Here is a 17554-nt window from a genome sequence, read left to right on the forward strand (position 1 = left end):
CACCAAAATATTTTCAGCCTACAGTCAGATTTCCATTCAAAGTGAAGTTGTTGTTGTTGTTGTTAGGTTTTTTTTCGTATTACTGTCCGTTATGGACGCAATGGGATGCTATCAACTTTTACATTAGTTGCTTTCTATTAATTTTACTTCAATGTTCAGAAATCATTGCATTAATTTGAACATTTCCTTTTTGCTACTCAGTCTGCATTGTTTATCTTGTGAAATAGAAAAAAATTACTCTTGCCTAGATTTCCAACGCAGATGGAAATGAAATGTTTATCCGAAAATTCAGCTCACCCCAACCAAGATTGACTTTGGGTTTTTTCTCCTGAACCTCTCCTCGTTCGGCGACCCCAAGGGATGCGGGTTTGTGAGATAGGTTCTTTTCGTCGTGCTGAAAGCCCCCGTTCACCATCCCGCCATTTTTCACCTCGGCTGCGTGTTTGATTGCTTCCGGGTCATCAACCGACGAATCGACCATCTTCTTCTCGTCCATCGTCTCTTCGTAGATGTTCTCCTCCGCTCCTTTGATCGGCGCCCGGAGGACCTTGTTCTTGAGAACGCGCTTGTGAAAGAAGAACTCGTAGGAAGAGCCGACCATTACTAAAGCTACCATAAACGCCATGATTGAACTGTACAGTACGAGAGAAGGTTCATGACATGACTCGATTATACATTTTATTTTTGTTCAGTTTTCCCATATGTAAAAAGGGCAATTACCCCCCTGGGAAATTACCCCGTACCCTTTCCCTTCCCCTTCCCCTAACCATAATCACTATCCTCAACCTAATCCTAAACCTAACCCAAACTCTAACCCTAAATTTGACCCTAGTCTTTATTCTAACCACTTAATTAAGTATCTAACAGGGGGGGGGGGGTAACTGCCCTAATACGATGTGAACATGATGTTACATTTCGTTGACTGGAAGTAGAATTCGTTGAGTTCAATAATTAATTATTGAATACTGTTGCTATCAATACTCGTAAACAACGTGATTTCCTACTTAAAGTACAGTTCTCATTAGGGACAATGTCATTGTCTTCATTGTCCCCAATATCAATGCACCAAAGTCTAGTCAAGGGGGCTCTAGGGAGAAAACGTATTTTTCGTGTGTGCGAAACTTGATTCGAACACTGCACTTCTCCTTGTCAAGACTTCAACTCGTCAGCCATCATGCCATGGTACAAATACACTTCATAAGATAAGTTTCTAGATATTTTTACCATTGGATAATCATGTTCGTCACGTTTCATCGATATCTCATCACAAACTCACTGGGTTGTGACTGCCACAGAGGTCATGAAAATCATGCAACGTGTAGCAAGCCGTTTTGGACAAGCAAGACCGATGGCATTACCGCTAGATTTCTATCTTTTTTATTATTGTTTTAAAAAATCATCATTTTCCAAAAATTTAGGCTAAATGCTGTCTACATTCAGACTTGAATATTGTATTTATAACATTTCTGTACGAATTCCTCATCAATCTAATAAAGTACAGTGCACTCCCATCATAAAGAACACGGTTATAACGAAATTCCAGTTTAATACAACGAAGTAAAACAATCATTCCGCACCATTACCCGCTCTGTTTTTTTTTTTTTTAATCATTTAATTTGTTCGGGTACAACCAAAATTTATTTTAACGACAGAAAACTGCAGGTCCCGAGAACTTCGTTATATTGGGAGTCAACTGTATAAAGGGAGACGGAGGCAGGTGTATGACGGAGGCACGTGTATGAGTGACTGCAATACCCCATTCAAAATCAAACGGGTGGGGGGGGGGGGGGGGGGGGAGAGCTTTTCTTACAGGAAAGCGATATCCCAGTCCCGCCAGGGCTGCGAATTAGGTGAGTTGCATTCGCTTACGACGAACATCGATTCCCTCGCTCCCAGCACAAACCACCCTGCGATGATCAAACGAAAAGAAAAATTGAAAATCAACATCAACAGCACAGTGGTATAACATAAGCAAGATATAGGACTTACTTTTTTCTTAGTATACAATGTGACATAGTCAATAATTCGCTTGGGCTGTTGGAGATTTGTGAAAGTTTCTCCGAAACATGGAGAAATTGCAATGTTTTAATTCCATACAAATCCTTTCGAATTTTCAGTTGGTTTGCTTTCTACATTTTGCTTTCTCATTTTATCAAAGGTAAGTGTTAAAATCAAAATGTCAAAATTTCGAATAATGCTGAATTTCTTACACATATGCACATATATTCAGGCATGGAGCATGCACATCGATAGCCCTACAGCTCTTCTTGCAAAACTGTCAGTATTCATTGTAAGCAACCTATTAGGGAAAACTGGAATTGATTGGAAACTCGTTCTAATCAATCCGGACACAATGCATAAATTTCGACTTGGATTGCTGCGGACAAATATAAGATATGATGCAAGAGGCGCGAGTATTGAAAATCTCTGAATTCACAAAAGAGGATTTGCCAAAACCAAAAACATTGACAACTTACAGATATTCATGCAATATCATTTTCAGTTATTTATTTTGTCCGGAAAAAAAAATGGCAAGAGGAAAATATCCCCTTTTGCAATTAAGTCCGTTTTTTCCAAAATATCAATTGCATGCGAAATTTTCTGAGGATGCTTGTCCATACTGACGTTTTCCCAAGTGCACAGAAATTATTCTCTATAAAATGGAATTACAGATATAATCGAGGGACACTGCTTGAAGAGATAATAACATTGTAATTTGAAGTTTGCACAACTGAGTACTGACAGAAAAAAAAAAATCAAGCAGGTATCTATGTAATTATGCGGACTGCAATGAAAATTCTGACACACAACTTTAAATAATCAAACGTCTTTGTCAAGACAGTCAATTGCAATTGATGTTTTATTGCATGTTGCATACATGCAGAGAAGTGATCTTTTACTCACAGATGGCATAGACAGCCTGTATTTCGTCTTGGGTACATGTACTCGGTGTACATATACCCCACCCGACCATCTGTGAAAAACGAGACGATTATTGAACATGGTAGTACATTCATTAATGCATACTTTATTTCGACCACTTCCGTTCTTAATCACAATGTAATATTACTTGAAGGTTCCTCAATTATTGTATATTCTTTTTATTCTACGGTGAAGTGAAATGTTTTATGTTTCGCCTAAAAGAGAAATAAACTTTGAAATTTAAAAAAAGAATGAAGTGGCGATCACCATCAAAATCATGTCAGATTTGTGTTTCTTCTGTTCGGTTAATCACGTTTTCAACTGTTTTGATTTTGGCGGTATACATTACAAATCTTCACCATTGTTATCAATTATACGACGATATCATTGGTCTTCATTGCGTCCATTTAGGCGACACTTCAAATACCAAAACTGATGGTTCTTCGCTCGTCCCTATTTGCCTATTCTGAGTAGTGTTGGCATACACCAGCGTAGTAGTCTTTGCAAAAGATATCACAGTATCTCATAGAGAAAACAGTAGCTCCTTTTTGTGGATTCCCGAACCCTACTGCTGCCGACAAATAATTGCGCTAAATAAGTCAATGTACATATCTCATAGTTATTAGGGGGTCAAAAGGTCTAGGGAGCTCATCGTTCCTCCCCCACCTATCCCAGCGTTATAAAGAATATCTGGTTCCTTATCTTCATCTACTTATCGGTTCTGGAGGATTCGATTTGTCAAAGTATGACGCAATGCTGTATTTCCCCTGCCACAAAACAGTTGTGACAAACGGGTTAAGTTATACTGACCAAGCTTTATTTTTTTTTCTATGCAAATAGCGTCACGTAATTACAGTCTGAAAAGTTATTTCTATACGCAAGTGAACAAAATCTGTCAGCCGGCAGCCGGCAGCTTTCATTATAATGCGGATTCAGGCGGATTCAACAAATGCAGATAAATTGGAGATACACATCATCACACTAAGTGTTATGAAAATCGAATAAATCGTTCAAAGGCTATGAAACTTTGCTCTAGTAGCAGAAGACGTGGAATAAAATAAAAGCATGTGTGTGTGTGTGTGTGTGTTTGTGTATGTGTGTTTATTGGTGTGTGTGCGTGTGCGTATGTGCGTGTGTGTGGTCAGTTTCCAACGAGGGAGGAGAGCAGCTGCAATCTTACACATTTCATTTGTTAGAGGGAGACAAATTGCAGAAAACTCAAAACCTCAAAGGAGTAGTGTGTTCATGAGTTTTGAAAAAAGAGCCCATCTTATTCCATTTCATTATTATTGAATCATGTAATCTCCATAGACTTAATACACTAGCCACCAGGTTCCCATATGGAACGGTTTAAGAGGAATTTGCGATAAAAATGATTATACGAGGAGTGTTAGCAATTGAAGGAATATTAGAAGAACAAATAAGAACTAAGAAAAAAGTTCTGCACTCGTGTATCGCATGTTTGGCGTCACAATTTTTCTCACCCAAAGCTTCATTTCAAATGAGCGAATGAAATGGATACGACATCTCATACCATAATTTAGTATGAATGATTATTGAAAATGAATTGAATTGAATTGAATTGAATTGAAATGAATGGAATCGAAGTGAAATGAATTTAATTGAATTGAATTGAAATAAATTTGAAGAATTTGTTAGTTGTCATACCAAACTAGTCTTTATCAGAGACGTAATCTCACAAGTACGCACTTAGTAATTTTCAATGAATGAAAAAAAAAAAGCCAAAACATTGTTATGTGTCCTTGTTGACTTTGGGAAGAAGAGTGAGGTCAAAGTTCAAAAGAATATAAGTTGTTTTGATTAAAACAACCTAACAGTGGAGAGCTATGTATCTTCGCAGCACAAAAACTTTTTTGTAAATATAGAAGTACACAAACTGAAATCTTTGCTGTGAATAAAGGCATAGAAACTTTTAAGTCTTTTTCGACTTTTGCCCCCACCCCCCCCCCCCAAAAAAAACCCGGAGGGGGAGAGGGAGGGGGAGGGGTTACCTCAATTATGAGGTAACCCCTCCCCCTCCCCCTTAAATTTTAAGGTCTGTACTTAAATATGGAAAGAAATCGCCGTTACAATTATCTTTGTTTTACAGATAGACTGTAATAATGAAGAGTTTGTTTGCAAAAACCGATAAGTCCATTTTTGAAGATTTTGAAGTACTGTCTCAGTCATAAAGTACAAAATAATACCTCTTAAATGATATATTGGTCACTACATATAAGGTAGATATTTGAAGTTATGGTCAAAAGAAGCAAACATTTTCTTATTTTTCTCTTTATTTTTATTGACCTTTAATCGCAAATATCTCCATTTGGCAAATATGGACTTATCGGTTTTTGCGAACAAACTCTTCGTATGTTTACAAGATGTAGGTAACATCGCCTAGCTCGGCGTGTACATACCGGGAAGCCATACGCGTAGATGTAACTGTAACAGTATTGGCCGTCGAAGGCGGGCACACCGGAAGTTTTATTCTCCTTGTTTGACTCGCATAGCCACGAGTCCCCGAAGTCCTGGAAACCAAGTGTATACAGGCTCTTCTCTGAAGGCAGCTGGCCGCGAGACCTGTACACTAATGAGAGACAGAAAGAGGGTAAAACAGCAAAACACATAGGGATGATGGGGAAAGAGAGATGCATGGAAAGAGATAGATAGATAGATACATACATATAGATACATACATACATACATACATACATACATACATTGACAGATAGATAGATAGGATAGATAAATAGATATATAGATAGATAGGGAGATAGATATTTTGTCATATAGAGATAGAGAGACAGAGAGAGAGAGAGAGAGAGAGAGAGGTACACACAGACACACAATAAAAACAAGAGACAGAGAAGAAAAGAGAGATAGAGAGAGAGAGAGACAGAAAGGAATCGTGGATGGGAGAGAAAGAGAAACGTTTTTGTATTTTTCTTCTAAACATGATTGAGGGCGTTTGTATTCATCAAGCGAAAGTCCTACGCTGGAATAATTTTAATGAGAAAGATAAAAACGATAACAATAGGAAAAGCACAACAAAAAAGAGAAAGAGGAAGCTATATACAGGTCAATCCTGCATTATAGAATAGATAAAAAATAAATAAATAATATAAAGAAGGGCAGATCGATGTCGGGTGCAAGAGGAAGAAACTTACTTCTTCTGGCGTAGGGGACATTATTCCGTATGTCACTCAAGTACTGCAGGTTGTCGTCAATGCACCGGGCGGAGACCACACCCAGGGGACCAGTCTCCCCGTCCAGGATGTACGAACGGTCTCCAGTGGGTGATACTTGGATCTTCGCCTTCTTAGCCACATCTTTCAGACCGTTCGTCATGAACTTTAGACAAGAACGTGCAAAGAAACAATAAAGACAAAAGGAGAGAGACCATAGTTCCATGCATTTATTCAGTAATTCACGTTTGCATTCCCAACAGAAACATAGATATTTTTGCAGATATTAAACGCATAAATTACAGCTGTACATTGCAATAAAGGCCATCAATAAACGAAGTTTATAGGTTTGCAAAATGCTTTAAATTTGGTATAGATGAATTCTAGACATACCGAGGAATGCTTAAAAACAATGATTGTAATGCGCATTCCCTCCCCCACACGTAATACAGCTAAAATCCTTGATATACGTAAAGAGCGGATACCACGTCTTCTTTTTTTAATGTAAACTGTCAGTAACACAAAATATGTAAAGACTGAAGTACAATCACGAGATAAATGACATTCATCTCGTCGACATTTGTTTTAAAAGTGCACAATAATGATTACTGATAGCCATTTGAAGGAAACTGGCAAAAAAAAGTAAACCTGTGTGATTATTCTAAGAATTTTGAGAGAACAGATATTCAGAAGTCCAGAGTCTGGAATTTTCGATAAATCTCTCTAGCACCTCGTCTAATCTTACAAGCCTCAATCTCAGCATATCCTATATTATTCACATGCATTCATAGCAATCTGGATTAAGTGCACATCGTTACATTATGTAGGGGCATTACCAATGAATTCATTGCACTCCAGATTATAGGAAGAAGACTGAAATAATGACATTCTCGTAACAACGGAATATACTTTATTCAGGTCCCAAATATTACCATCTGTATTATCAGTATATCTTCATAAATTGTTTCATTGTTGGACTATAACGAAATTTTGATATAACAAATGAAAAGTGTTGGTTCCCAGGACTTCTTTGAACAAGAGGATTATATATTGGTTTATCGACATTGATAGGTGTTGGTGATACTAGTAATTGGTCATGATTAAAACTTCGGAATTCCATTATGTGTGCTCACTTAAGGACTTCCAAAAAGAAAGATTAACTTGTTATGTTCTAACTGCGAATTGATAATCATGATTATTCATCATGTCACACTAAATAGTAATCGTAATCACAACATGCAATAGTAATATCAAAAGATGCTATAATAAAGTATCATCATATAAAGTGGTATAGTATCACCGTCATCATAATCGTCAACTGTACCAATATAATCATTGCAAACAACATAATCATGATCATCATCGGTAGTAACAACACTTTTTTATGCTAAAAGAAGAACCCTCCTGCTTTGCGGGAAAATGTTCCGAAATATTGGATGAAACAATATTATTCACTCTCTCGTAGCAAGTCACTTTAGAAAAAAAAAGGATAACGCAAATGAAAACTTCTGAAAGGACGTGAAAGGAAAAATGTAAGTATAATGTATAAAACCGTGAACCTATCTGACAAATGTTTTGTGAAAAAAAAATCTAATTTTCAAATAAATCTTTGTCGTTTAATAATTTCCACGATATCTGGCTGACAAAGATGCGGATGTAATTAACGATTTTTCTACGAATGTTCCAGTTTTAGTTTTAATTAGTTTTAACGCCAATCCCGTTGCTGCATGATTGTCGAATTTTTTGTGTATTCCAATTCATCTTCAACACGATGCAAGAACCAACAATTTCATCATGAAACAAATGCACATGTCCATCCATTCCACACAATTGTCGATTGTGCATTATCAACAAGCAACAAAATATGTTCCATGGATAATTAAATTCCTGACTTACCTCTACAAATCGTACGTCATCGCTCATGAGCTCAGCAACGCTGTCATAGTCCATTCCGTTCTCGGCGAAATGCTGCTTCAGAGCGGACATAGTTTCATAGCCATCTTGTGCTAAAGACATACATAAAGAATGTACTATCAAATTGTGATTCTTTCTGCATTGATGCTTGTTGGAGTATTGTAAGATTATTATTTTCGTCACATGGATTTTTTGTTGTTGTTGTTGTTGTTGATATTATTTAACCATCGATACCTATGCTTTATTTTACCCACGTTGGCTTTCATGGCACTTTGTCTTCAGTCGTTCTATTTACATGATTTCTGTTTCTGTCTTTTTCTGACGACGTACTTCGATCTTGTACATTTTTTTTTCAAAGAGGCTTGCCAGTACTATTCGATGCATTGAAAACGAGCGACCATTCAAACGAATCAATGTAACTTCCTTATCGATGAATTTTACACTTTCATTTGTTGCATAGATGTAAGTTTGTATTTTGTTTTCTGCATAGATGTAAGTTTGTATTTTGTTTTCTGCATAGATGTAAGTTTGCTCCAGTTATTGTATTATTATGATAGATCCTGTAAAAAACAACAACAACAACAACAACGAACAAACAAACAAACAAACAAACAAACAAACAAAAAAACAAAACCGAAAAAATACCGGACATGATAATAATTCAAAGCAGTTTGAAACCAACCTTTGGGAATACTTGAGAAAAACTTCTCCGCATGTGGATTCAGTTGTCCTACCGCCATGTCCAGGTTACACGCTATCCCTAATATGACAATCAAAAGCAAAGGTAAGGAAAGTCCGGAAGTTGCTCTTGCAGCCATCTTGAAGTTTCCTGCACCGCCAACTAACTGTTGCATGACTGTAGCAGAAGGAGAGACGCGGCTAGACCCGATACAGAATCTGGCTCGCTCTGCTCAGAGAGCTCATTCACCTTCCTGTACATCAACGCAAATACGGCTACTCTGGTCTTTTTATGTAACGCTCGGTAATCCTGGTTAACCCTTTCTATGCCAGGGACTTTGGACAGTCAATCGCTCTAGGTTTTTCTGTGCTAATCGTTATTCAAAGTACACAAAGGATTAAGGAACATCTCTTTACAGTATGGTGAGGAAAAAGGTGGTGGAGGCGGAGGGGGAGGCGGGAGGGGGGGGCAAGAAATGTTCTCTCCTACCATATCACAAAAGGTAACAAATGACAAGTGATCAAAATCAGAGGTATAATACTCTGTTTGAGAGGTTGTCTTCGTTCTCCATGTTTGTCAAGTTTTGAAGAGAAACACTCACATGCATTGCACGTTTGTCCGCTGCCTCCTTTTACCAGATATAGGGTAGAGATTGGACAGATAATTATCATTTGCGATCACACAAGCAAACAGTATTTCTTCTCCTTTAACCATACAAGATTTCTTTGTTTTAACTTTGACGTAGGGTTGCACTATATTTGTGAAGGCAAAATAATGACAAAGATAATAGTTTCGTTCGTCTTCACGTTCCAACCAGCGAGTCAATGTTGCTCTCCGTCTATGCGGATGAGCAGGTTCTTGTAAACACGTATAAAACCTACATACTTTGATTACTAATGTTAAACATGTTCTACTTTTGTCGTTTAATTAACAGGATTTCTACTGTCTAAAAGTTCTTGAAGTAAGACCTCATTCTTCCACGGAATAATTCATTTCATTGTCGAATGGGATAATCAGTAGAGAAGAAAAAACATATGTGAAATATATGAAAGTTTCACCTTCAGTTGCTTTCTTTAGCTCCTTTCATATCCATCTATAATAAGACCTTTGTCGTTATTTTCCCCATAGACTTAATATCGAAGACCCATTTAAGGCATTATTTATCATTTGCAGATGAAATAAAAACCCAGCTTTAGTGCTTACAAATAGTACTAGGATGTGGAATAGAAACAACGAATATATCTTCCTTTAATTCATTATGATATGACTTGACAGGTGTAAAAAAAAATATGAACAAAAATGGAAACAAATGTTTCTACACAAAACTGTCTACAGTAATACTTTATTGAGAAAAATAGTGATATCCCGTTATATTTTAGGCTTCATTGAATTCATTCAATTATTTTACATGAAAGGATATTTTGTGATACAATTACTGATATACACATTTGCATCAAAATAAATGTGACGTCTCTAACATTTTTTTTTTTTAATCACTGCTCCAAATGGTAAACACTACCTTTAACGAGAGCGAGGGGGAAAGGGTATACAGGAGTTACTATGAGAGATGGATGATATAAAATGCGTTTTCCTCTGCTTCAACTCTGATACGGCGATAATGAGTATGTCAAATCTACTATGGGTATCTGCCTTTGACCTTGTAACAATGTGAAGAACAACTAACAGTGTGCCAAATAGGTGCGTTCATTTGCTGGTTGTCTTAAGTTGCACTCGAGCAAATAGTAACCACGACAATCAACGTGCAGCAAATAGCCTGCTTCGATAAGAATGGTAATCACTGTGTTCTCAAAATGCAGTGGTCACATGAGCTATATTATATGGGGTTAAAAATCATATCATTGCGTAACTTCGAAACAAACCGTACCAAGGTATAAGGAATGATTGCGTCATTTTGAGGGTTGGTGGAATGGGATGTTTTCTTAGCTCTCCTTGTGACATTAGACCTTCTTGATTCGGTTGAAGGAAATTTTGGCTCTGAATGCTGGCATGGCTGGTCATTCCTGAGATGTTGGGGTGTATTTCTCTTCATTTCGTCGTTTTAAAGTAAACACGTTAAATGCGGAGCCAATTACTGCTTTAAAGGGAACGTGCAATTTTGGTTGAGACCTAATTTCAGGTTTCTAACATTTTTTTAGTGAGATAATAAGAAACCTCTTATGAAATATGAAAGAGCATGTAATTCTATACGAGGAATTCGATATTCATCATTTGATGAAAATGGTTTTGAAATGGCTGAGATATAAAAAAAAAAAAGAGCTATTCTAATGAAGTGTGGGACCCACACTTTATTACCATCGCTTTGTTTTGCTTTTTTTTTTGGGGGGGGGGGGTGTTTCGGTCATTCCAAACCCGATTTTTATCAAATGAACGTTGAATTCCTCTTAAAATTGTATGCTCTGTAGTTTCTCGGTTTCTCGCAAAAAGTTAAAAGCCCAATTCTCATCTCCACCAATAGGCCTACTGTACCATCCCTTTAATCCATTTGATTTTACAAAAGACAAAGTGCCATGTTAATGTACATGTATAACTGCTGCAGCATTACTCAATTGCAACAAACCTCGCGAGGAGCATTTCCCTCTTCTTTCAATATTTTTAAGCAACTATTCTGAGCAAAATACTGGCGAACAAACATTGGTAAACGAAACCATACTGCTCTACAATTACTGTCAGTACCGCCCAAGCACCCATATAGGTATCCATTAAGTAATATTTCATCTAATAGGCCTACAAAACATCTACCATCTAGTCCTAATCGTCACCAAGTGATAAACAGAATTTTGCACAAAATATTTTCATTTTATGAGATTTTAACATACCCCCTTTTCAGTCCTGGTTGGAGTATGATGACCAGATTTGAAGAAAAATCAACCCACTGGAATATTCGAACTTACATTACACGTAGACCTATGCAATAAAATCCATGAGGATCTTCAAATTGGCACGGGTATTCAGAATCAAGGTCTAAATATATTCTATCCAACCAAAGGGATTCTACATGATATTGTACTTTGGATTTCTCATTTTATCTGATTTTTGTACGCACAACTATCAATAGCAAGTGCGTAGGGCCTGTAAAAATCTTTTTGTATCCAACTTGATAAAAATGTATTGTATGGTACACTGGACTTCATTAATTTCTTCGTACCAGTTGCTTTTTCATTTTCTGTCAGTCATGGATGTGACATTTCTGCTGGTTATTTGCGTCAGCACTCTTCCTCCCTTTCTTTTATGTTCCGAATTTTATTTTACGTGCTGCCGTCATTGTTTTAAAGTTTTGTCCATGAGTATTGTTTCATTCCCATGTATGTATAGTCAGCCGATTATTTTGTTTGGTTTTGTTTGTCTTGCTATATATCTACTGTTTATGTAGTTAATTTGTTCGTTTGTTCGTTTGTTTGTTTGTTTGTTTGTTTGCTTGTTTTTATATCTTTTCTGTTCTTGACTTCCTCTTCTTCTTTTTTCTTTATGAAGATTATCGATATCATGGATTATAAAAGAGTCTTTAACCCGTCGATACATCCCTCTCATACATCGGATTGGACTAAATCTTTCAAGAGTCGGATTGTCCAGATTTAGAAGATGTAATCCCTGCAAAAACAAACAAACAAACTAACTAACTAACAAACAAGCAAGCAAACAAACAAACAAAACAAAACAATCAAAAAGCAAAATCAATTGGGATGAATGTTTCACTGATGCCACTTAACCTGAGGGTCCCGCCAAGCCTCATCAAACATGTTTATTACGAAGTTACATATTTTAGGAATAGGGACAAAACATTAATTGTACAGTAAACCGAAATTAAAGGACAAGTTCACCTATAAACATGTGGATTGAGTAAAAGGGAAGGCATTCCCTTGAATGCAGCAATATTCAATAGAACACATCAGCGAGAGTTTGAGGAAAATCGGACAACCGAACAAGTTATGAATAATATGTGGAGTTTCTCCTTAGTCACTGCTGGATGAGAAGACTACTACTCGCAGCCTGTGATGTCACATATAAACATTATGTGTACAATGATCCAAAGAATGAAATAAAAAGAAATGCAGGATATTTTTTTTTTCTTTTCTGGCATAATAAAGAACACTTGACTTCCCTCTTTCAGAAAGCAATGTGAATAATATTACCCTTAACATAGGTCAACGACGAGTAGAGGAAATGTGCATTTTTTCGTAAAGTAAAATTTTGTAAAAACAAACAAAAAAAAATCTCTCTTTGTATCGTTTACGCATGTAAACACTGTAATCTTCTCATCCAGCAGTAACTTTTACTGTGCAGGTACTTTTAAAAAAAACTTAACTTTTGAACGGATTGTCCGATTTTCCCCAAACTTTTACTGACAATGTGTTCTACAAAAATATTCTGCATTCACTCAATCCGTATGATTATGAACGTGGAGGTTTTTTTTATTCCTGTCCAAATTTGTATGCGGTTTGTGCGTGAGTGCGAAATTTGTGCACATTTAGAAAGCTGCAGAAACCCGAACGTAGATGGCGTCAATACACAAAAAGAATTGTAATTCAACAACAGAAGAGCGAAATGGCGGATAGCAAAGTAGGAAAGTTGACCCTTCTCCCTGCAGTGAGAATTCGCACAATTATGAAGAGTTCGCCGGAGATTAGTGCCATTAGCCAAGAGTCATTGTATCTCATTACCAGAGCGACGGTAAGTCTCTTCATTCTATGACCCTTTGTCGTAGCATTAAGTTCCCAAACCTGGTTACACCAATAACTGCCATATTGTAGTCCCACTTATTCGGTCTGCTGTAAGTTTGAAAGTGCACCACTTTCCCACCGCCGCACTCCGGTACGATTACTACGAATGTGCTTAGGCCTATCAGTATTACGAACCTGCCTGGTACGTTAACAGTTAGATCTACACAACGTGTAGATCGACGTGTTGGAGTTTCTACGTATCTGACATTGTTACAAATTGTACGTGTTGCCTGTTGTTGGAGTTTCTAACCATACACTACACAGCCATACACTACTAACCATACACTACACTGTCAACTGTACAACCTGGATGCGAATACAGTGTATGAGAACATCTCCGAGCAGTAACAAGCATTATGATCGTAAATACTTCTGATACTGTGTGTTGTCATTTTCAAGAGTATGATACATGTAACAAATGAAAGGGGACATTTCTTTTTTTTTTCACGAAGAAAATTAAGGCAGACGCCCCACGGCCTAGACTGATCTCCGATTGCAGCGCGCGTTACATGTATGTAATGTGAATGCCTGGCGACTTTATTTAGGTAGTGGCGACTGATGAATGGTAATCAACTTTTAAGAGCAGCATCACAGTACTTCAATGTAGTTAGATGACCCAACCCTACCATACCCAAGTGATACCAATAATCGCGAATTTAACCACTCGCGAAAATGTGTGACAGCGGCAATTCGCGAAAATTTATGTACACGAAAATTATAGCGTAGAGATCTATACAGTATACTGACCGGGCAAAACATGTGCACAGCATTTGGATTGCAGGGTTAATAAATGACCTCTAAGTGTGAAATGATGGGTCGATTAGAGTTATACATACAATGTACCAGTAAACAGATAAATCTGCCTCTTTTCAGTACTTGTTTGGTGCCTTCTTATTAACTGTATCATTCAATATTATTATCAATGATAGGTATTTACCTTTTCGATGTAGTGTTACAGTGTAGGTTCAGTGGGCAGGCCCCTTACCATGCTTACAGCAGACACTGAGACAGATCAATCAACTCTGCTGTGCACTGTGTGGACTGTGTGATCTAGATATTGAATCTACATGTATAGTATCTGTGCAAATGTAAGTTCTGCAGTTTGAATGCGACCGTGGAGTCTTGTACACACCTGTAAGTGGGCAGATTTAAAGTTGATGTGCATGTACAACAAATCAGTTGCAGTAAAATCAACTGACACTGACAAATTCATTTGAATATATTCTGTAGGATGTTTGCATGTTTGATTACCGTAACTCATTCCTCATGGGTCCTTGCTTGTCTAATTTACATTTTCCCAGTGTAATAGCGCTGTTCTTTTGTAAGAACTGTGGACCTGTATGAATACATGCAGCCTGCACATACGCAATAAAGGTGGAGCTCACTAGTTTTTTTCACTTTTGCTGGCCCATTTGGTTTCTCTTACTAGTAATGCATGAGCTTGTGAGCACTCAGCACATGCTGTAGTTATGTCTCACATCTGATCAATAATGAATATACACATATATCATATTGTGTGAATAACATGCACAGTTGACCATGGAAAGGGGATACATGTGCTACTTGACTAGTTTTGCACAGGCGGAAATTTATGGATGGGCAAAAAGAATCTCTTTTGAGGGTATTTGAGGTTCTCAGAGAATTGCGGGAGGAACACAAATATGTTGACTCTTGGTGACAGCGATCCACGCCTTATTTGTCTTTGTATATCATTTACCATTTTGAGATCTCTCATTCAAGTAGTTATTGCCCACTGAATGCCATTATCAATTGTCATTTGTTTATTTTCAGGAGCTGTTCGTAGGTTGCCTTGCCCAGGAATCACTGAAGAGAAGTGGCACACCAAAGAGCCTGGCCTACAGTGATCTTGCCAACGTCGTCAACGATCAGGAGGAGTTCCAGTTTCTGGCAGGTGAATTCCCATTCATCTAGTTCATTGTATATCAAACAGATTTCTCATAGAAACAAGTGGTGATATATTTAGTACTGATATTTAATACTGCACTAAAGATATAGGCTTTAATTGTGGTACCTTAAGCCTCTCTTACATCCCGTCGTGCGTGTTTAGAGATCGTGCGGACTCGGAGTTCCTGTCAGGCGTGGAGTTGTCGCAGGGTGACATTCAAATCGGAGGGGAAGTACCGTATGTAGTAAGTACTTAATGAGTGGGTGTGTCTTGCTCAAAAAGTGAGGCCCGCAAGTAGGTCTGTATGTACGCCTTTTTGGAAGTAGGAGGAAATAAGGAGCACGTAAGATCTCTACTTCTGTCGCACACAATCAGTGGGATAACTGTACGTGAATTGCAATGGAAGCGTACATTTTCAGAAATTGTACTCATGAAGTAAGAGAAACGTAAAGAGCATGGAAGTGTTAAGTAAGACAATCGTGCGTCAAATTGGAAGAACGCACGGATAATCACAATAATATAAAAGGGTGCACTGAGTCTCTTCATCATTCATTGGGACTCACTGCAGAAAACGTCGATGCGGAACTGAAAGCACGCTGTCCGTATCAGCTTTGTATGGGAGCACGATGCACCTGAGCATGTCTCAACATAGTACTTCTGACGCACATTATATCGTGCTGATCACGTTCGTCGTCTGAGTGTGACGTACTTCACAAGTACGGCAGTAGTACTCACCACGCATTTTTGAAGTAGGTAATACGCACGGAGGAAGTGCGCTCACCCCGCTTTTGTCAACACGTACATTGAAAGCAATTGGAAAGTAAGAGCCTGTTGCGTGGTAAGCACGCCTTTGTGGGAAAATACCCCCCCCCAAAAAAATTGTTGCATGTTTTGCCTGCGTTACATGCGCACCTATCAAACTTACTCAGTACTTTTGTCTTGCGTACTCCGTGCGTGCCCCACGCGTGATAATTGTCGCAGCCAGGTCGTAGCGAAATACTGGCCGCCCAGTTTTCAGGCTGTGTGCTATGCCTCGTGTTTGCGACAACCAAAAAAAGTACTTTCCACTTGCGTGCATCTCACTACTTGGCTTATTTTTGGCATGCAAACCACTCGTAGGAGCATGCATGACCGGATGTAAGAGAGCCTTTAGTAGAATTTTTTGATGGCATACCTGAGAATAGTGCCTTTGTTGCTAATATTCATTTTGTAAATTTGTACTTATCGCACCGATAAGCATACTTTTGATAGAATATGACATACAGCTGTATGGTCCTGTTTCAGATCAATGGTGTAACTTTGAAAATGACTACTTATTGAACTATAAAAGAATAATTACAGTACAAAGTAATACATTATTGCCTTTTGCTTTGATATATCTGATATAGATATCCACAAGCTGGTACTAACTTTGCAGAGATTTCTTTTTATCCTGCCTCCCTATTTTCTTATCTCGCTAGACGTGGTGCCGAAGAAGATCCGCGTCTCGGAGTACCTGGAGATGATAAAGCTGCAGGAACAACAGCAACAGGCCGAGGGTGACGAACGGTGACACCTTCGCTGAGGAAATCCCCCCCCCCCCCCCCCCCCCCCCCCCCCCCCCTTCAGGCACTCCGGGTCCGAGTGTGCTTCATAGAGTGTGCTAGGTATTTGAGCTTACTCTGGGAAGGAACATTCTCTAATTGTCATACCTCCGGCTGCGCACAATTGCTCAGTTGGTTGGGCAGCAGACCACAATGCCTTGGATATTTGTCAGTCTGCATTGACTTGCCATAATGGCAGCTGCATCAATGTACCAGTCCTCTCATGCAAAACGGTTACCCAAGATTCAACCACATTTCAGCTGGAGAGAGCGAATGGCATGTGGACTGAGTGGGTCACATTTTTTCCCCTTTTTTTTTTCTGCTTATTTTTTGGTTTGTTTGTTTGTTTGTGTGCATTCTAACAAACAAACTGCCTCTTTTTTTTCAGGACTTGCAGAATCACCTTGTTATACATGTAAGAGATTTTGTTATATCTGGCCTCTTTCTGCTGAGATTCCACTATACAGGCAAAGGCTCTTTCACTTTATTAAGTCTTAGATCTGACAGTAGAGGGAGACATTTGGATTGTGTGTGGGAAGACAATGCAGTGTACATGCAGACATACAGAAGTCACTTTTGTCGGCCAACGTACACATGTACAATAGTTTCAGTGATATTAGTGA

At 38.2% G+C, this 17554-nt stretch overlaps 2 protein-coding genes across 2 annotated transcripts in view; one reads left to right on the forward strand and one right to left on the reverse strand.

Moving 5' to 3' along the window:
* Positions 1-8764, reverse strand: part of LOC139728036 (O-acyltransferase like protein-like) — a 35045-nt gene extending 26281 nt beyond the window's left edge. Inside the window, exons 1-7 of the mRNA XM_071639000.1 lie at positions 8707-8764; positions 8007-8116; positions 6093-6276; positions 5343-5512; positions 2905-2974; positions 1811-1907; positions 298-632 (exon numbers count right to left, since the gene is read on the reverse strand). Coding sequence (XP_071495101.1) covers positions 298-632; positions 1811-1907; positions 2905-2974; positions 5343-5512; positions 6093-6276; positions 8007-8116; positions 8707-8764 — 1024 coding nt within the window. The remainder of the gene's footprint in view (positions 1-297; positions 633-1810; positions 1908-2904; positions 2975-5342; positions 5513-6092; positions 6277-8006; positions 8117-8706) is intronic.
* Positions 8765-13266: 4502 nt separating this feature from the next.
* On the forward strand, positions 13267-16925 carry LOC139728049 (chromatin accessibility complex protein 1-like). The gene is made up of 3 exons (XM_071639014.1): positions 13267-13392; positions 15234-15354; positions 16809-16925. The coding sequence occupies exons 1-3, from the start codon at positions 13267-13269 to the stop codon at positions 16898-16900; spliced, it is 339 nt and encodes a 112-aa protein (XP_071495115.1). The 3' UTR covers positions 16901-16925.
* The last annotated feature ends 629 nt before the right edge of the window (positions 16926-17554 follow it).

The sequence above is a fragment of the Diadema antillarum genome, unplaced genomic scaffold (assembly GCF_040938485.1).
Source record: "Diadema antillarum isolate AM-2024a unplaced genomic scaffold, OU_Dant_1.0 seq00000162_RagTag, whole genome shotgun sequence".
NCBI classification, from domain to species: Eukaryota; Metazoa; Echinodermata; class Echinoidea; order Diadematoida; family Diadematidae; genus Diadema; species Diadema antillarum.

Coding starts and splice junctions, on each gene's coding strand:
- LOC139728049 (XM_071639014.1), top strand. CDS start 13,267: ATGGCGGATAGCAAAGTAGGAAAGTTGACCCTTCTCCCTGCAGTGAGA. Junction 13,393..15,233: donor ATCTCATTACCAGAGCGACG/GTAAGTCTCTTC, acceptor GTTTATTTTCAG/GAGCTGTTCGTAGGTTGCCT. Junction 15,355..16,808: donor GGAGTTCCAGTTTCTGGCAG/GTGAATTCCCAT, acceptor TTATCTCGCTAG/ACGTGGTGCCGAAGAAGATC.